This window comes from Daktulosphaira vitifoliae, unplaced genomic scaffold, assembly GCF_025091365.1.
Source record: "Daktulosphaira vitifoliae isolate Bord-2020 unplaced genomic scaffold, ASM2509136v1 Scaffold_2, whole genome shotgun sequence".
NCBI classification, from domain to species: domain Eukaryota; kingdom Metazoa; phylum Arthropoda; class Insecta; order Hemiptera; family Phylloxeridae; genus Daktulosphaira; species Daktulosphaira vitifoliae.
Genome location: NW_026099573.1, coordinates 24,235,972 through 24,257,436, shown reverse-complemented (window position 1 = coordinate 24,257,436; position 21,465 = coordinate 24,235,972). Strand labels below are relative to the sequence as shown.

Here is a 21,465-nt window from a genome sequence, read left to right as displayed (position 1 = left end):
AAAAAAAAAAATTTGTCCCGACATCTTATCTTCTATGTGCAAATGGCTGTCGAAAATTTAAAAAAAAATGTAATGTTTGCGATAAAAATGACCTTTTATCGGGATGTTTTTTGTACTTAAAACTGCCATAACTTTTTCAAAAATGAACAATTAATATTTATATTTTTTTGTATTGAAACCTTAGATATTTCCCTTTCATTTGATATAATTTTTTTTGAAAATCTAACATTTATTCTGCTCACTGGGGGAATTTAAAATAGTAATTTTTTTACAAAAAATAACTTTTTCAACTTGATTTTTGATAATGTTCCGGAAATACTGCGTCCTTTAAACATATATAAAATTAAAGCTTATTTTATGTACTACAAAATGAAAAAAAAAAATTTGTCCCGACGACCTATCTTCTATACGCAAATGGCTACCATATTCAAAAATATGCTATTTTTGTATGAAAATTATGGGTTTTGTATTTTATTTTAATAGAAGTTGATGTTGCTTTTGCAATTATCCATCAATTTTTTAAAATTAAACACTATCTACAGATTTGCATCGAAGCGTTTCTTATGATAGTGATTTTAATCACTGTCAGATTAAATCTAGACTGAACCCAACTATGCAATGTCTCCACTATGCCGCGACCCCACTGTGCTACCGTTTTTTTTTTTTAATAAAATGTATTACATATGCTTTAATTTAAGATGTTTATAAAAGTGACAGTATTTCTGCAATATCTTTAAAATTAAAGTTGAAAATGTTAATTTTTTGCCATTTTGAAAATTTCCCTGTGGGCAGGTAAAGATTCAAATATTCACAAAAATATATCATATGATACTTCTATACCTAAGGTTGGTATCTATATAAAAAAAATTGTATTTATTTGTTCATTTTTAAAAAAGTTATGGCAGATTTATGAAAAAAACTTTGAAAATTACCGATTTTTTAAATTGTAATTTTTGGGAAGATTTCTCCTATTTACGGGGAACGAGGTATCTTTTTTAATTTTTGAGGGTAATGTCTTCGACTAGATACGATTTGTGATAACAGACACAAAAAAAAACACATCATAGTAAAACCAATACTTTCTCAGCTTTCATCGAAACTAAAATATCAAATTTTAATTTCGTATTTTTTATGTATCATTGAAACTCAAATATACAAAATTATAATAAATATAATTTATTCTTATTAACTTAGTGAACGTTATGACATCATGTACCTACACAATTAGATATTCGTTACGAATAATTATAAAATTAGAAATTACACGCAAGTATGTAGAGGTGTATTCGCGAGGAGGGTTCATGAATTTTGGGCTCCTCATGAAAATAAAATCATAGTAACGAAGGGTAGTGGAGAGGTGCATTATTCCACTACTCTTCGTTATGGAGACATCTGGACCCCATACAAAAGTTCATCATTTCAGGTTTATATATCCAACTATACCACTGACGTAATTAGGGGGAGATAAGAGTGTATATATATTATAAGGGTATCTCACCATGAAAAAAATATGGTAAAGATACAATTTTTTTCGTTTTGAGAAGGAAGCGAACAATTTTCTCATCCAGAGTCAAAACCTTAATTACGCCACTTAACTATACATTTAGTTTGTATTGGGGTGTTAATAACAATTTATTCTACAAAATTCCATAAAAAACTATCAATAAGTAAAAATAAAATAAATAGTTAATAAATTATGTGTGAATTTAGAGAAAGTTGATTTTTATAAAAAAAAGTATTGTAAATTCATAATTTTTAATGATTAATAATGTGGTTTTATAATGTCATAAAAATAAACAAAATTAATTATGTTATACTTTATTGATACATTTGTATACACTTGTATAGGAATCATAAATACATTTTCGCAAGTTAAAAATATTAATGATGTTCCTGAAATTATCGTAAGTCCATCTACTGATCTAAGTTCATCACATACATATCAAATAATATCCTCAATCAATGAACTCACGTCCACTTCACATTGGGAAAGTGCAACGGACATCACTGAATCACCATTGTGATTGATAGCTTATATTTATGAACATTCATGTAATAACTAAATATTGAACGATTAATTTTGTTAATTAAATAAAATTTTAATTATATTCATTTTAATCTTGTGATTTATTAAAAATAAAGAAAAGTACATGCAAAAACAACCTTAACTTATCGGTAGTTATATAAGTTTTTATAATCTAATTTATTTGTACAATTTTGTTTGTTTATTAAATCAACCTTCAGTAATAAATATACAAAAGAATAATTATTTTTATGGTTATATTAAATTTTAGAATCAGTCTGTGTGTTAAATGAATATGCAAATAAATTAAAATCTAACAACTATTTGGTGTTATAGACTTTTCATGATTATAACCAAGAAAAAAATTGTTAGGGTTTCTTTGTTATAAAAATAAACTTAAAAGACAGCCTTTTAACTTCCTTTTTTCAAGAGATCCAATATTTAATAATAATAAAATTTGTTCATAATCAAAATCAATGTCTTAAAGTAAAAGTAAAATGAATAAGTTATACAAATTGTGATGAACTTACAGAGTATATGTGGATCTTATACTTAAAATAATTTAATTACAGAAGAACAAAAAATAAGCATAAAAAGTTATATAACTAATAATATTTAAATGTACACCTTTAAGCGTTTTGCAAGGGACTTTACAATAATAAACGCTAAACATTATGTTATATATATATTTATAATGAACCAAGAAACATTATGAATTGTGGTACTTTTTTACTTATTTAAAAAAAAAATATAAATTATTTTATTATATACATTTTTGTTTATATATGACAAAAGATGACAAATTTTTATTTTTTATGATACATTTTAAAACACACGAGATAAAATTCGAAGGTTCATAATAATTTATATTACTTAAATATTAATAGCGTGTGCTTATAACTAATATAAATATATAATAATTAAATATTATAAAATTTTCTAGACTTAAAATACTGTAATAAATATCAACATCTACTCTAGTGTATCTCATAAAAATATTTTAAGTAGTTCAGATGAAATTAATAATAACACTAGTACACTTTTAAAAACAACAAATATAAAACAGTAATTAACCTTACAGTATTTTAATAATATTTTAGTCGTATCGATAAAATGACTAGAATGGCGTCGATTTTGGTTCAAATATCATTGGTTTAAGTATAAAGTAGTAAAAAGGATATAAACAGAAAAAGATATACGAGTATTGTTTATAGACTAAAATATAAAATTAATTTAGTTGAGTTCCGACCCAAATCATTTTGATATTTTTGAACGAATTTTCAAAATATCTTGGTAAAGTAAAAAAATGATTGACAACGCACAACAGAACTTAGCAACTCACTTGTTAATTTTTTACAAGTGTGTATATGTACAGTGAATATGTATATTATATTTATAAACATATGACAACAAAACGATGGTAAGATAAAATACTTTGATTCACTCGTTTGAGTGATAATATAATTTTATAACTATATAATTAATTTGTTCACCCTGAAAACGATTTGACCATAAATACCAGCAAGGGATATGTATTGGTTTATTGGTAATGATATTTCACAATTATTATAAGATGAATATTAAAATAAATAAAACTTATAAAAGTTTAGATTAAGTAATAGAAGTCGCCTAAAGGCAAAATAGGAAAACCGTTATAATTTAAACCATGGTGCCAACGATAGCGGATTCACTGTAACCCATTCTCGTGCACCAATACCCGGGTCAGGATCTCCAAAACGTAATAAGTCTCACTGCTGGAACTGAAAATCTTCCTCCAGAGCTTAATGAATCACCTGCTCGCTCTAGGCCACCGCCTTCTCCATGATTATCCCGTAATACATGTGCTCGGGCTTCTAACATTTTGTTGTGCGCCCTTGCTGCTTCTTGAATGACTGTCTCACGGCAGTTTTCAGGCCTCCGAAGACAATGACCTGCTATTGTAGGTAACCCGCATGCTCGCCATTTACGACCAACGGCCGCTAAACCTGCAGGTAATCTCATTACTCTTGCTATTTTACTTAATGCTTGCGCTGTTAACTCTACAATTCCCTGATTTTCGCTACTATTAAATTCCTTTTTTAATTCTCGCTCTTCCATTACAAACCTGCCTAATCTGGACCATCGGCTCTGCGTAGTATATACTACTTCATCGTCACCTAATACTCTATATCTTATGTCCGTCTCATCCCATTCTAATTCTTCCACCAAAATGAACGATGTTGGATCTTCCATGCGACGGGCCTTAACCAACACTTGTGCCAATACATCTTGTGCTGTCGATCCTGTAGGAACTTTGAGTATCACATAAGGTATGTCTTCAGCTACGTTGTAAACACACACTAAAAATGTATGAGCATCATCCCACGATCGATCAGTACGACACATATCTACATTACGACCTTGTAATGACGTCAACCAGGCGCGACTACTTGGATCGTCACCAATCCTCTTTAAAACAAAATGTCCATCGCCTTGCCATCGTGCTTGGGCTTCTAGTGGCTTTTCGTCATAGTCTAAAACACGCTGGAACATTGGAACGTCATCATTATTCCACAATTTTCGGGCGAACTTTTCTTTCTTTTTCTTTTTCTTTTTCTTCTTCCTACTGTATCGAAATCTTCCACTTCTACCACCACCATTTTTGTCTAGACTCTTGATACCATCTGTTTCACGTTGAGAAACCATCTCATCGCCACTGTCATTAGATGGTCCTTGTTGTATAGCATCCCATGTAAGTCCTACTTCTTCAAGGAGTACGTACCCTTTAATATCATCCACTCGTTCTTCGCGCTTTTCAAGCGCCATAAGTATTACATCTGTAACCGTGCTATCTTGAGTTATTTTAAATACAGTGTACGCTTCTTCAGAGAATACTCCATACACCATTAAAAAGAACGTTTTTCTACGTGGGGTTGTACCATATAAGTAGGATGAATCATTATCAATGGTAGCGGTAGACCCTAAAGAGCCAAATCCACGAGTGGTAGTACCTGACGATGTTCTACATTCATCTAAAGAACTCACGCTATCCTCAACAATGCGAATATGAACAAACAGAGACGTAAGTGGCAATGATCTATTTTGCATATTACGTAAATCTACATGTCGATATCCAGGTCGCAGACATTTGAGGGGTATCACACGTTGACACAAGGGGTGGTTAGTATTAGAATCGACAACAAGGAAACGAACAAATGCAAGTTCATCGAATCTCACGCGATACGTGAAGTTTTCATTCCAAACGGGATTCATACTATTGCCAAACACTGTTTTGGTTTTTTTTTTTATATTGTCAGCAGGTATACCAATTATTTCGACTTCGACATGAACGTTTGCTCTGGGGCCGGTAGATGGCGACACATATTGACCTGAATATATATTTAAGCATAGTCGAATGGCATGTAAACCATCGAACTCTTTATCTAGAGGATTGAATCGGCGATACATGACATGAGAAGGATCTCTCATTACTTGCGGTTTAAGGACATATCCACATCCACCATTACGTTCAAACATTGCTGCATTCAGGTGAGTGGCCGTTGCTTCGTCCGTCTGATAGTTGAGAGCTGACATTTGGACTCCGTATGCCCAAAATTGTACTGGGTTGAAGTTGGATGAATCAATACGCATGCCGGCTGGATACACTCGTACTAACTGTGTTTCGGCATGAGCAATCAGGTCCAATGGCCGTTTTTTTGTCAATTTTTTAGCAGAATTTTCATTTAATGATGAACATCGATAACAAGGATGATGAGCATTTAAAACAGTACCAGGGCGGTGAAGAGGGTGATCACAACCCGTAACACTGATTGTTGAAGTTGTACTGGTCATTGGAGCACTAGTGGATTCAGTTAATGACCTTTTATTTTTTACCGAACTACTAGGACTAATTGTATTTAAGCCACGAAATTTAATTGCCTGCAAAAATAAATAAAATAATCAATAATTTATAATAAAATATATCTATAATTCACAACTTTCAATTTACCTAAAGTATCATCAATAATTGATGATAAACTTAATAATTATAAAAATAACTATTAGTGTTGTTGACATATTATTTAGTCTAAAAATTAACTTTTTTTACCTGGACGTAAATTACTATGTCCGAGAGTTCTTTTGCTATTTGGCTATTATGTTTTTTATACTTTTGGCCATGTGCTTCTCCTTCAACACATCTGTCGTTTGATTTTGAGCCAAACCTATGACGAATTCTACCAGTTTTGTCTATCCTTATTTCTAAAAAAATAAGAAAATTAACATCGAAACTACTAATATATATACATATATATATATATTTACATTTTATATTTTATCAAATAATTATAAAGTAAGTAATTTTGCATAATTAAATTTAAAAGTGTTCTTACTATTAAAGTCTAAGTCATCTTCATCATATTCGTCCTGGTCGTCGTCTTCGTCATCATCGTCTTCTTCTTCTTCAACTACGGCGATAGCATCATCAGTACCAGCACTAGTCGAGCTACTCCTGTGTGGAGGTAAGCTAGCATGATGCATTAAGGCCTGAGAACTTCTATTTAAACTATTGTTAGTTCGCAAACGACCATCTGAGCCTGGAGAAGCAATTTTCTTGTTCTTAATAAGAATTTTGTACTTAAGTTGATTAGGAGAAGGTAATTGTGGTTCATAATCCGTGTCAAACATGAAACCGGATACAAGTTTTTCTCCAAAAACATTCTGTAACATAATTAAAAGATAAGTTAGATTAAAACGAAAATTTCAAACAATTTTATATTTATGGATAAACTAAAAAAAAAAAAATTCATATTGAAGTAAATGTGACTCTGGAGATTGACGAGAATTCATCAAAAATTTATAAGAAGTCCTGTGAAAAACGAGGCACGGTACAGGTATAGATCCTACAACTCTAGGCGTCAATGAGACAAACCTTATCACTAGGCCACCACGCACTTATATTTCATATGTCGATACACTTTTAGGCTGATAAAGTAGTGTACGACTGAGGGAAACAAAGTAATGTGTCACATGTCTACAAAACACTGCTTTAAATAAAGTAAAAGTTATGATTTCAATTATTATTTACTTGAAATATCTGTGCCATTCTTGCTTGTTGTGCAAGTGAACAATGATTTTCAATCGATAGTATGACAGGATACGGAGAGGCAACAAACGCGTGTCTATTTATAGCATCTACTACCCCTAGAAATGATATTTTAGTGGTAAATGTATGCCCATGATAAATTAATGGGTATCCATCATCCCCATCCCAACAATCTAGTTCAACACAGCGACAACCAGCCAATAATACCTTAAATTAAGAAAATGTATGGAAAATTATTATTTTAAAGAAAAATTATTAAATAATAACTTACTTGACTATATAGGTCAACAGATGATTCTCCTTTTAGCTGATGTCCGGTTAGGTAAGTGTTGTGTGATGAGGCTATATAATAACAAGAAAGTGGGAAATTCATAATAGACTCATTTACAACTGATTCTGATTCAGAAACCACGTTGTTTCCTTGATCCATCATGTACTTGGCAAATCCTTCAAAGGATAGGCAATCTCGAGCTCTAATCTCTGGATCAGGCTCAAATTTCTGAAAAATGGACAAATATGGTTGCATCAATATAAAAATAATATTGACTTAAAACTTTTAAAAAATGTTTTATTAATATTTTTTTGTACTTTTCAATCATAATTCAACACTAATTTGAAATATAATTTTATGGTTTACATTTAAAAACTTATGTCACAAAAATGGATTTTTAAAATTTTTTTTATAATCAAATAAAAATAATTGCACAAATTTTAAATATAAAAAGATATTTTTACAGTGTATTGAACAATTACAATTAAGTTTCAATAGGAATATTTGTTTTTTATTATCCATAAATTAGATTTTCATAAGAGGTTATTGAAATTTTAAGTTTGCTTTTGTTCTAAAAAAAATGCTAAACTTAACACATCAACTTTTAAAAATTAACGACAGAATTTAATTGAAATAATATCATGCATAATTTTTAATGGTTTAACAGTTAGACTAAACTCGTCTAATAATCAGATTCATAACAGGTTAATTACACACTAATTAACCTGAATAATATGCCGAGCTTCTTTTTCAGTGCAAGGTGTCATCTGCTTATTTTCCATAAAATTCAAGAAATCTCCCATTGACCAAGCAGCAACTGGTTTAAATGTTTCTACTCCCGCACAATTAGACACAATACTTGAAGCTGCGATTGCATCAAAAATTCGTTTCTTCTGAACTGAAGTATTCATAGTATATAAATTATCAATGCTGTTATTATTTTTCATGGTTATTTCCGACACTAAAAATGTAAATATAATATAATAACTAAATATATTATAAACTTTACATTCTAGTAATAATAATATTGTATACAATTTCATGTATAATAGATATAACATGTTTATTTTATAATGTAATAATATATTTATTCATTCAAAACCTTTATTATTTTTTTCTTTTATGAAAAAATTTTAACACAAAATATAATATCTAAGAAATTCCTTGTGACAAATATTTAAACCTATTTAGCTATAATATAGATTTATTTTCAAAATTAGTTCATTTTAAATATAAAACAATATACATGAAGTATAATAGGTAAAATGCTTAATTTATAGTTTTTACAAAAATATGATATTGGTGTATCTATTTGTTTAATAATTTTCCATGAAAAATTAATCTTAGGAAGTTTCATTGTCATTTGATTTAATAGAAACGTTTTATTTATGTTTCATCTTGAAAATTGGTCTTTAGTTAAACTTTTTCCCCAAAAAGTATCTTAATAGGAATAAGTAAAAAAAAAATCATTATTTTTGTACCTAACATATCTGTTATTTAGTGATCAAGCAATAAAGTTTTTTCAGTTTTTCTTAAAAAAAAAAAGTTTTGCTTAAGGCTTTTCACCGCAAAGAAGTTTATACTGCATCCCAGATAGCAATTAAAAAAAATATTGTTATAAAAACATTTAGTTAACATTATATGTTATAAAAATTGTTTTTATGTTTTTAATATGTTTTTTGCACATTCATAGCTAATATTTTTTGAAAAAAATACACACCTAAGACATTTAATTTCATATCTGTTTCTATTTTTCAAACAATATAGTACTTTATTGATAGTGAAAACTTTTAATAAGTTTAAGAATAAATAGATAAAAATTGATTAACTTAAAGGTTTTCGGTATGTATTTAATAGCAAAAAATTGATTATTATTGTTACTTTTTGAAAACTCTGTATACATATACACGTAAGCTATCATTTAAAAATATAGTTATTTTCTGATAAGGTATAAAAAGGTTGGACATAAAAATTATTTTTAAGTAATAAAGAGAAGTTTTTTTATTTGTAGAAGTAATAAGTTATTCATGATGAGTGAATAATAAACATGTTAAATTTAAAATAATATTTATTCATTTATTGTATTTCATATTGTGAGATAAATTTGAAGAAATACTTTCAGTTTATACTGTTATAAACATTAGGACTAAGACAGAAATCCTAATTGAAAAAAAATTACGCCAATCTGAAGATTCCAAATTATGAATTGAATCTGTTTTTTTCATAAAATAATCATTTTGTAATATAAAATAAATATTAATTTTAAGTAATATTAGCCACAAGTGATAAAATCATATTATATCAACATCTGTAATTGATTAATTAATATTAATTTAATTTTTAATAATGCAAAAAGTTTTGACAGATTAAATTAGCAATTCGTAATACGGATTCAATTCATAATGTGAATGGACCAAAAATTTGCTAAGCTCTTATAAACTTTCAATAAATTAGTTTTATGCATAATGTTTAAAAAAAAAAAAATGTTTTCCTTACAGTGAGTTTGTTCAGATATGTTTCTAGACTTAGAATATTCAATTTGGATTGTATTGTCATCTGATGCTTTGTAAGGAGTGTTGCAACCAGGTGTTCTCATTTGATCAAATAGATCTCTAAGATCTTTTCGCATCCGCAAGCTAACAATATATCATAAACATTATTTATATAAAAACTATTAACATAATTAGAGATACAATTCATTAACAAAAATTGTTTATTAAAATGAAGTATATTATAAAATATATACAACAAAACATTACTTAAAACTTTCAAAAAGTAATCCAAAATCTTCAAAATCTAATTGCGTATTATTGGGTGGTATAGGTGAAACATGACCATCACTTATATTCAATGGTGATTCATTTGGTTGTTTGTATAACCTAAAAAAATATTATTTTTATTGGTTAATATATTGTAAATTCACATCAACATATTAATGGAAAGTAAAACAAATACTTCTGGATTCTGGGTCGCTCATTTATAATTACTTTATAAAAAAATATAATCAAAATAATTTATGAATGTGTTGAAGCTTTTGTGGATTGTATAGTTGCTTGAAGTGCTGAAGGATGTATCCATGTTTACAGTTGAATTCTGACGTTTCGGACTCATTGCAGAGTTTATCTTCATCCTTAAGCACTTCAAGCAAAAGAATTTAATGTAGTGTTAGTCCTACCATAAGAAAAATGAATTATTTAATTATTCTAGAGTATAATTGATAAAAGCTGCATACAAATTGGTAAATGTTATTACTTTTTTGGAAAATATTGATAAATAACACAACTATTCTTAAAATTTGACTCACTTATCAGAATTTTCAGATTCGACAAACAAAATTTTATCCAAACCGTCATTCTTTTTGTCGTCTTCTTGTTGACTTGCAGTGCAAGTCAATGAATTTCCACTGCTACTAGCCAAATCCAATCGCGATTTACTAATTAATTCATTGACATCATAAGGCTTGAGTAATCCATCATTCTGCAAACCATCATGTTGCTCATAGAATAAATATTAAATATGAAGCTCTTGTCAAAAGGGTAAATCCACAAAAAAATTATATACTTTAAATAATTAATGAACAAAAACCAAAAATTGCCACGTGACTAGTTTTTTTTTTTTAAAGGAATTTTCCTTCTTTCAAAAAACATCACATTTCCAAAATATTTGATTTTTCTACAACATTAATTTGGAAATAAAAAAGAAATTTTTGTTGATTGGCTCTTTAAAGTTCTTAAAATATTTTTACTACAATATTTTAAACTAAACTAAAAAGTCAACAATCATAATATATACATACTGAAACACTGGCAACGGATTTCTTCTTACGAAAACGCATGGACGCTGCCCGTTTTGCAATGCTGATGTCTGGCGAAGCATTATTAATTGCATTGCCCGTTAATGTCCAATCTCGACCACCAAATAACTATACACAACAAAATGGGATAGATTTAATTGCTATATCCTTCTCTTAAATTGATTAAAAAAAAAAACTTTTAATAGAAAACAATTTTTTGGTTAAATTTATTTTTTAACAAATAAATAATTATTTTATAATTAACTGAATATTTTATTATTTATTAAAGGAACTTTTAAATTGAAATAATTTATTTATAATTTACAGTAACAAAATACATATAATAATAAGATAAATTACTCTGATGGCATCAGCTGTCATTGGTCCATGACCACCTGATGTGATATATTGTTGTACGTAATTGTTTTTTAGCCATATCTTGCGCTTGTCTTCATTACTTATTACATCTCGGAGTTTTTTAATGACTTTTGACAGTCCATCGTACCATAAGCTACAAATATATTGAATACTTTATATTATAATACGTAAATATATCTAATTATTTTTATTAAGATAACACGTCAATCATTAGTTATGCATTAGTGCGTTAAAGAATTTGACAGAATCATTTACAAAAATTGTTAATTTTACAGCTTTAATAAAGTTTTAAAATTGCATAAACAAAAAAATAGTATACCTAAGAATTTTATTTGGTGCTAACAAATAAAATATACGATTTTCGCTGGTGCTGTTTCCATGAACTATCCCCATACAACACTCTGAAGGGGAATAATTATGCAGATTGTACTTTCTCATAATAGCAGCACAATCTGGATCCTTAATACGATCTCTACCAATTGATCCGCCAACAAACATATCTTTAACGGTCGAAAGTTCTAAAAACCCTTCATCAAGTCCTAAAAGGAGGTGCACATTTAACAATTTTTATAAAAATATTTCTACAATACATTTGAAAACTTAATATTTATGAAGTTTCTCAAGATATTAATAAATTTCGAATTTTTTTTTATAGTAAAAGAACTAAGACAATTGAAAAAAAAAATTGATATATCATTAAATATAATAATAGCAATATAGATTAGAAAATATTTTGCACAATACATTATAAGAAAATGTTTCATAATAGTTGATTAATATTTTATTGAAATTATGTTTTATTAATATCAATGAGTTAATATTTGAATATCAGTACAAATTTCGGTTTTCAAATATAAAATTTGTAAAGAGTTGGTAAGAAAATGTATTTTTTATTTATTGGAGCAGTAAAAATTTAATTATTAATGTAAGCTGAAATATTTATTTTATAATAACACTCTTTATATAAATTGAAAATTTCCTTTGAGGCTAAAAACAATAATTTTTATGTACAATTATGGAAAATAAACAATTCCCAAACATCATTCAGATACATTAAATTCTTATTGATTTTAATAATTTAATTGATTTATTATGATCTTAATGATGATTAGACGATAATTTAAAAATCATTATTTCTTTATGAGTTCTTAAGTGTTTTTACAAAATTAAAAAGATATTTAAAATATATCTAAACTTTTAAATTAATATTCTTTACCTATAGATGATAAACAGTCGACAGATGGCCTATGCAAAAGTGCATTAGGTAGACAATCTTCTGGATCAGTGCTCAATGAGTAGTCAGGCATATTTGCTGAACAGAGTTTTAAAGCACTCCAAGAGGTCTTGCTCCATGTTAATGTCGAACAATTTCTTTCAAGACGCATATAAATCAAAGCAGATCTATTACCACCGGCATCTACATCCCAATGAACAACAGTGGTGCCATGATGCATGATCTACAGGAGTGAAATAATTTCAATTAATATTAAAAATATAATTAAAAGATTTATACGACAGAAATAAACCTGTTAGATTTAAACTACCTGTAAATCATGATGACCAATCGAAAAATTATTTCCTAGAGGAATCAATGAAACTCCATGATCGTATGTTAATGCCTGTACGGGAACATAAGTTCTATCGGACTGAGATAACTGTTCATTTGGCGAATCTGCATTTTGTGGATCGAACCTTTATTAGCAATTACAAAAAAAAAGTCTTAGGAAAAATAATTAATTTTTCTGAATAAATAATAATTAAAATAAAAATTTAGCATCAACAATTTTAAATTTAAAAAAATAATATTTATTGAATTAAAACATTTTACAAATATTTATTTAATTACCTTATTTTAGTTTGAATTATAAAAAAAAATTTTTTATGAAAATATGAATATTCATTATGCATGAATATAAATTGGCTTATAAAACAATTATACTTTATGTTGATTTTAATAAAATTTTACAGTCCTATTAATAAAAACAAATTTAAAATTTCTTTCAGAATTATAATTTAAGTGAAGTGTGTGGTAAAACGTGTTTGCGATTAAAATATTTTGATTTTTCAATCATTTTAATACAATATCTAACTAGATGTTTTCTGTTTAGCATTATTTATCAAACTTCTTTGAAAGTTTTCCAAAAGAATATTTTTGAAAGTAAAAACGTGTTTAAAATATATGTGTAAAGCTCATTGAGATCGTATCAAAAATATAAAATGTAAAGTGTTATCTCACAAGAGTACCTTGTAAAAATATTTTAATTTTACACGTTTACACGTCTATTGCAGAAAAAATTAATTCGTCAACTTTTTTATTTTTAAAAAATTAATAGATTGAAAAATACCGTCGAAAATTTAAACTTAAAAGAATCACATAAAAAATTTTAATTTACATGGTGGTTTCATTCGTTTTTCTCTCGTAATAATGCCTATGAAAATCAGATAGTTCTTCTAAAACGTTTTGGACTTGATAAATTTTCTCCATATTGATAATTCCTCCTAACCCAAGCATAGTTGTATACCCGTCTAAATTATCGTTTTCATAAGTTACCTGAAATATAAATCAATAATTGCTGTAAAAATACTATATAAAAAAATTATATACCATTAAATAATGTTTTCATAACACGCAGTTTAAATATATAGATTTATAAATTCAAATTAAATATGGAAATCTAAATTATACAAATTATTAAATCCAACCAAAATTTATAAACTATATTAAATGATTATACGTATAGCTACATCCTACTAACAGAATAAATGGTTAATGTAATAGTCTATAATGTAGGATGAGAACGTTTACATAATTGATTCAATGACCAGAAAGTGATCCCTTAGTGAAACTCTGGCTGATTTCGGACAGCCTAGTGCTCACACATAAGTATTAAATTTTAATAATGTGAATTCCATATATTAAATAAATTCTATGGGAATAAATACATAACGTTGACAGTTTTGCTAGATATGGCATGGACTATAAGGTAAAAGCCTGACGACCTCGAACTATGCATGACGAATTAACTTCTTAATCACTCTCCTTAAATTGTATAAAAACGTCCTATGCAGTCACAATAGTTCTACTTTTTATTTGAATGACTAATAAATAACTAAATAAATTACAAATCACTGAAGTAAGCTTGAGTAATTTTAATTACTAAAAAATAACAAATTTTTTACCCCAGACAAATAGTATTTTCAATACACAATTTTCGAATTTCAAAGGCTATTGTTGTAATACAAGTTCACTTATTATTTTCATTTGAGTAATTTTGTCTAAATAATTTATAAAGATAATTATTGTTAATTGATTTATATTTATATTTTATTAAACAACATTTTTGTTTTTTTCTTTAAACTTTAAAAGCAGTCATTTACAAAAAAATGTATAAGAAAGCATTAACTTTACTCTATTAAAATTATTCTTTCACTAATATCCCATTATTTGTAAAAAATAATGAGTAAATTAATTTATGAATTACAATTGACTAAGAACTATGTCATGCATTGATATTTTTTCTTTCGAAATCAATTATACAGATGATTATGTGAGTGCAGTTTTATTAATGTGAACCACGCTTATTTAATAATATGTAAAATAAATCATAATTCGATTCAGTGGCATTTACATTGTATAAATACGAATAATTGCTAAGAAAATATTTCCTAGTTGTGCTTTCAATATCATGGTATTATTATTATATTATTATGTTCATTTTTTTTGTACCGTTAACAAGGGTTGTCCTCAAAGAATAATAACATAGTACGTGAGTAATAATACGATGTTGCAGTAGAGGTCAACAGGACGTAATCGGCATCAAGGTGGTTTCCCCACAGATTGATCTATCTCGCTCAATCTCTTTTTTTTTTATGTTCATACCGCTCCGTGTTTGGCGCAATTAATTTCCAGATCTGGCTTATGTACATACTAGCAAGTGTTACAATAATTTATTTGCCAAACTAATTTAGCACTATTACGACCCATTTATAAGTTTATTATTTTGTAAATCTCTTGGTCCCCTCTCCGAAAAAGCATCCTTCAATCATTTTATAAACGATAATAACCTATTCATTTAAACCAATTGATATTGATATCAATACATGAACCATGATCATTATTATTCTGAACAATATTTACTCATAAGATAATATTATAACTCGAGTGCTATGATAGTATAACATTTATACGTATTAATAATAATTCATTTAGTTCTTATTTAAATTTAATAGCATTATAGATTCCTATACAACACTAACAGAAAATTATCAACGTTTTTATTTTAATGTTTGTACCTCTTCGACTATTTTGTTTTCTAGATCAGATAGTACTAAAGCACTGGGCGTATCCTTTATTATTTGTCTTATGTCTCGCATAAATGATCCAAAAAACGGAACAACCGGACAGTCGCGCATCGCTAACGCTTTTTGTAAAGAACTCTCGTACTGTGTTGTAGACAAAAGGGCGTCGGTTAAATAACTCAAAAATGGCACTTTTTCTTTTTCTAATAAAGACTGCATAAATGGTCTCAATTTTTCTGACCTGAAAGCAAAAATATGTTACATGTCATTTTTTATGTCCAAACACCAATACAAATATATTACAAGCTATAGACAATGTGGTGTAGGTATTGGAATATTGCGATACATTTTAAACAATTGTTTAATATTACAGTGTAGTACTAATAAAAAATTGATTTATTTTAATTATACTCAAACTTTTTTAAATTCAGAATAACAATTGTTTTATTGGTTTTTCAGTATTTCATAATAAATATTTGTTTTTAGTGAGTTTAAAAAATTTAAGTCTTATAAATTCTAAATTTAAAAATTGATTTTCAATAGTGTTGTATTTATCATTATTTAAATTTTGTCAGGAGGTAAATTTTGATTATTTTGACTAAATAATTTTTATTGTTTGAATAAAAAACATTATTTTTAGCAGAATTTATAAAAAAAAAATGTTTTAAACACTGTGTTGTGTTTTAAATGTAACCACCTTGATTTTTAAACAGCAAAATTGAATTTATTTGTCAAGTAAAGAAACGAAAAAAATCTATTTTAAATAATTATCATAGCATAAAATAAAAATTGCACTTTAACATTGAGTATAACACTCAACAACGTTCAAAATATTTTTAGACTTATATGATTATATTAACACTATGAAAACAAAGAATAATGTTCAGCGAAGTTAGCAGTCTCTGCCGGCCTACAAACATGCGTTTTTATAACCGCTGAAGGCCAGTTGAAACAACTCATTCGCTTACACATGTTATTTCACATCATTATATGTGTATCACGGAATTTCTAATTAGAAAATGATAAAAAGCTTACGAATTTGGACACGGTTTTAATCTTGATCTAATATGATAAATTAAGCATTGTTTAAAAATATCAAATAAAGATGAAAAAATAAATGTACAATTTTTAATACTAAAATTTACTTATGTTGATACAATAGACTAAAGTAATAGTTTTTTTTCTTCTGAGCAAGTTGTCTGTCATCTCTTGACCCTTAAATATACCTATGTTGTAATATTGCATTATAATTAACCTCCTAAACTTATTTTATTTCTTATAGTAATTCATTAAAAAATTAAAACATTTCAAGGATTTACTTATTCTAAGAAAAAATCTTAACCATTAAATAATCCTTTGAGAAGAAATATATAATATTTGTTAAAATTGTTTTAAACGATAATCACATTCTCTAATGTAAGATTAATTATTAACTTGAAAAACATTTTAATGTAGCATGTTTTATAGGATAATCAGTGAAAATATACTACGATGTATTTCTAGGTAAACTCTAGGTGGATACTATGGTTATGACTAATAACTATGAGCTAGGTATTAAGAAAAAGGTTATACAACAATGTGTCAACACACAATAATTCATTTAAAAACAAATACAAAATAAGCCGTTTATTGACCGGATAAATATGGATAAATATTAAACACAAACCGAGAAATAGGACGCCTTGACCGAGGATTACCAACAGTTGGTGTTAAAACGATAAAAAATAATAAGAATATTGAGTGAATTACTTAAAATATTTTTTTATGATAAAGTAATTCTGAAAAACAAGTTGCATATATATAGTATAGAAAAGACAGTAAAAGTATTGTACATAATTATTCTGAATTCGATGTTTTCATTAGTAATATTTGAATATTAGCTAACATTAATTGTTGATAGCTGTCAAAATGTAATAATAAAATAAATAATTTTTAATAATGAATCATTACTTTAAGCCGGCGACTACTTCCATGGCTCCATTGAAGTTTCCTATGTTCCAACATTCTTTGGCCACTCTCAGTACGCACGACAAAATGGCTTTTCTATCCTCGTGGGTCGGCCTGGTTATTATAAGATGAGTCACCCATGAACTCACCTGAAATGATAATAATTTATTGTTATTGATTTGATTGAATGCAATTCTTCAGTAACCGCCAATTGGTAAAACCCACAGCGTTAAATCTTTCCACTAGCTTCCGAACGGATGTGTTGCATGGATTAACCCCGCCATGGTCTAATGTCACCTGTCTCAAATAGTCTAGAGGTGGTACATCGTAAAATAAATCGTTTTCCTTTTCACAAATCAGCAACGCTACTTCTTCGGGGAAATGCAATATCCGTCGCAATGTATCCAACTCCGGAGCAAAAATTTCGTCCAGGTTTATCTTTCTAGATTCTACAAATTGAGCGAGGTTAAAATTTTTACAAAAAGTTTAAAGAAGAAAAATGACACGAAAACTATTTAGTATAAAGCGTAGGGTAAATTAAGCTACAGTTAAAAATAGCATGTGTATTCTTATTATTACTTCAATATAATAAAATGTAATAGCAGTAAACATGAGTAATTTATATTTCTATTTTTGTAGTTGGAATTAACCAATTTTTTACAATAATTATTGATGTTGAAAAGACACTATTCGAATTAATTATATCAATCGTACAAGTTACAAAAAGTTAAACAATTATTTAAAACGTTTTAACAAAATATGTGAATTTTTTTAATACGGCATTGATTCGTGTTTTATACATGATCCTGTAAAAGATATTGTCTGACATCATCGACCAAAACAATAGATGAAAGAATTCGAATAAAACACCAAGAATAACCAATTTAGTTGTTTTTCAAATGAAACTAAGGTTAATTCCTAACCTCTACAAAAGAATATTAAAATAGAATATATTGCTGTTTAATAATAACAATAAACTATAAAATCTCTTAAAATAGAAATATCTTAAATAGTTAAAGGGAAAATACTTCAGCAAACAGAATTCAGTTTAAAAATTATCTTAAAAATACGGCTTAAAAAAGTACGCAGTCAAAAATTCACCTAACCAATATAGTGATATATTTACAAACCTATGGGTTTGTTACGGTTCAGAGGTGCAATGACGGCGTGTAATTCTAAAAAGTTACTATCAATTTCTTGTAGTATTTGCCATAAGACAACGCCAACATCACGCAAAGACCTATCAGTCGGTACTGCCAATGTCCATTTAGAATTTCGAAATTCAAGGAAAAGCTTATCTCGTGATCTTCCAGTTCCAGTTTGCCACTAAAATATTTCATAGAAACATTTTAAAATCCACAATAGCTTTACTTAAAATTACAAATTATTCATAAGATGTTTTTAGTAAATTTAAATAACCAAAACAATCATAAACCTTACCTGAAGTAAATCTTGAGTATTTTGCCACTTTGATAGAGTTTTTGTTTTACTGTCAAGCAATATAATTTTATCTAGACTAAGACCCAACAGACGTGCAGCCTATTAAAATTCAACAATAACAACGTACATTTTTTTTTAATTATAAAAATTTTAATATATATTAATATAATAGATCAATACTTTTAATTAGTAATTAAAAGTAGTCCATCTACAGTAATTACAATAAAATACTACATTAATTGTTAATTTAGAATCGGTTTTTCACAATATACTAACATAATAAAATAACCTATTCAAAATGTATTTATCAATGAGATATCAAATAATATTTTATAAAATTATTTCCAACTATTTTTCTTATATATAATCTAATCTTTTATTATTATTATTTTATTAAATTGGGTACATTGTTTTATATATGAAAATATAAATTTGTACAACAAGAGCCTTAAATTAACTAATATATCTTATAAGCATAAAACATGATTTTTGTGTACAGTAGTTGGGTATAATAAAAGGTGGTAATCGGTGCTAAAGCAATTATTATCTCCAAAAAAAAGTACATGAATTTGGACATCTACATAGAGAAAAGGTAATCGTTTTAAATATAAGATCTGTAAAGACACCCTTTCAATGATTTATACTTTAGCACGGAAGAATGTTTGTGACACAATAAAACCATAAACTTCTACAACCAAGGGTGTAGTAAACAAATATAATTAATTATTGTTTATAGATTATCAAGTTCATAAAAACATTAAAACAATTGTAGGAATATCCAATATACTTAAATGTACATAGTGTACTGTGGAATAAGTAATATTTAACAATTGCCTTAAAGGTATTTGTTAATAGTTCCTAACTAAAGAAAAATGTATTAATGGTATAAATATGTACTACTCCTGCAACAGAAATGTATTAAATAATACTACCTATACGTCAAAAAATGCTTATACATAAAAAAGAAATTTCAGAAAGATTAATTTTGTTATTAATAATAAAATAATACTATTTTATAATAATTTGTATGTATACATAGGCTATGATATAACTATCTAATTATATATTTAAGGGACTTAGTCCCCATAAGTTAAAAAATAATGAAATATACAGAATAAAAATTATTAGCAAAATAAAAACTATATTGAATAAAATTTGGTCTTTTAGTTACATATATTTATTGATTTATCAGTTATGAATTACTTTTGAGAATCATCCTTTAAAGCTTATAGGGGTGTCAACTTTATTTTTTTAAATTATAACATACATATTTAACTAGCTTATAAAATAGGAAATTATTTAATTAAGAAAATTACTGGTCGATAATAACTTTTGGACTAGTACTTTGTATGTTATTCTCATTTTTATAACATGGAGAAAGAGTACGACCAGAAAATGACTACTAATGCTAAAAATAAGTCGCATTTCATCTTCAGTTACCATTATAAAATTTTGTGAATTGTATTTATTTTACGAGTATTCAAGTATACTATTATAATTGGATCACCTGTATATTAACTATTATATAAATTTATTTTTTAGAGCGGGAATATTGAGTATAGGCTTCCCTCTATAAGAGTGTTCTAGTTATGCTAGTGCATAATATATGTGTTTCTAGAGATGTGTTAACGCTAAAAAATACAGTAAGTATACAACCAAATGTTTAGTTTAAACGGAAGTTAAATTACAAACGAGGTATCATTATTTCTTGTAATACAACACTAATACTAATTTAAATAATTAATATTACCTTGCGCTTGGTTCGACCACGTTGAACTTCCTTGACAAAATATAGTTTGCAACCAAACGCTGGAAGCCGCTTGCATCGGTCCACGTAAAACCGCTTGAGTTGCAACTCTGAGTCATTCAAAAAAGTATGGGCCAGTATTTTTTTTAGCTCCTGCGCAAAAAAAACAACAAAATTATACAAATATATATATATATATCATGTATTCAAAGCAAAATAATAAAATTTTGCTAGATTATATAGTCGTCAATCTATGGCGACGAAATAATTTTGTAGTTGAAAATTGTTATAAAACATTGCAGGGGTGATGGTTATCGCCCCTGCAAGTTTTTATTAAACGTGACACGGTGACCGAATTATTTGGTATACTTTTAAAAATCACGTTATACGGCAGTAATAACTCTATGGTCGAGTCACAGAACCCATAAGGTAAGATAAGCCAAATGGAGTTTACTTGTAAATGCATTAATTTATCAAAACAACC

General features: G+C 27.3%; 2 protein-coding genes across 8 annotated transcripts in view; one reads left to right on the top strand and one right to left on the bottom strand.

Annotated features, from left to right (window-relative positions):
* LOC126899066 (uncharacterized) overlaps nt 1-2,316 on the top strand; it is a 10,162-nt gene extending 7,846 nt beyond the window's left edge. For 4 of the 6 annotated variants that reach the window (XM_050673600.1, XM_050673602.1, XM_050673601.1 and 1 more), the window contains exon 5: nt 1,849-2,316. In XM_050673600.1, the coding sequence (XP_050529557.1) occupies nt 1,849-2,024 (176 nt within the window). In that variant the 3' untranslated portion in view covers nt 2,025-2,316. The remainder of the gene's footprint in view (nt 1-1,848) is intronic. The other 2 variants (XM_050673599.1, XM_050673604.1) reach the window with 2 other exon arrangements.
* A 1,211-nt stretch (nt 2,317-3,527) lies between these two features.
* Nucleotides 3,528-21,465, bottom strand: part of LOC126899057 (uncharacterized) — a 213,365-nt gene continuing 195,427 nt past the window's right edge. For both annotated transcript variants that reach the window (XM_050673580.1, XM_050673581.1), the window contains exons 28-48: nt 20,985-21,134; nt 19,235-19,333; nt 18,925-19,120; nt 18,020-18,243; nt 17,798-17,943; nt 15,842-16,088; nt 13,942-14,099; nt 13,093-13,240; nt 12,765-13,005; nt 11,868-12,087; nt 11,531-11,681; nt 11,174-11,299; nt 10,682-10,854; nt 10,137-10,256; nt 9,874-10,013; nt 8,103-8,338; nt 7,378-7,605; nt 7,089-7,313; nt 6,394-6,721; nt 6,111-6,262; nt 3,528-5,941 (exon numbers count right to left, since the gene is read on the bottom strand). In XM_050673580.1, coding sequence (XP_050529537.1) covers nt 3,746-5,941; nt 6,111-6,262; nt 6,394-6,721; nt 7,089-7,313; nt 7,378-7,605; nt 8,103-8,338; nt 9,874-10,013; nt 10,137-10,256; nt 10,682-10,854; nt 11,174-11,299; nt 11,531-11,681; nt 11,868-12,087; nt 12,765-13,005; nt 13,093-13,240; nt 13,942-14,099; nt 15,842-16,088; nt 17,798-17,943; nt 18,020-18,243; nt 18,925-19,120; nt 19,235-19,333; nt 20,985-21,134 — 5,904 coding nt within the window. In that variant the 3' untranslated portion in view covers nt 3,528-3,745. The remainder of the gene's footprint in view (nt 5,942-6,110; nt 6,263-6,393; nt 6,722-7,088; nt 7,314-7,377; nt 7,606-8,102; nt 8,339-9,873; nt 10,014-10,136; nt 10,257-10,681; nt 10,855-11,173; nt 11,300-11,530; nt 11,682-11,867; nt 12,088-12,764; nt 13,006-13,092; nt 13,241-13,941; nt 14,100-15,841; nt 16,089-17,797; nt 17,944-18,019; nt 18,244-18,924; nt 19,121-19,234; nt 19,334-20,984; nt 21,135-21,465) is intronic.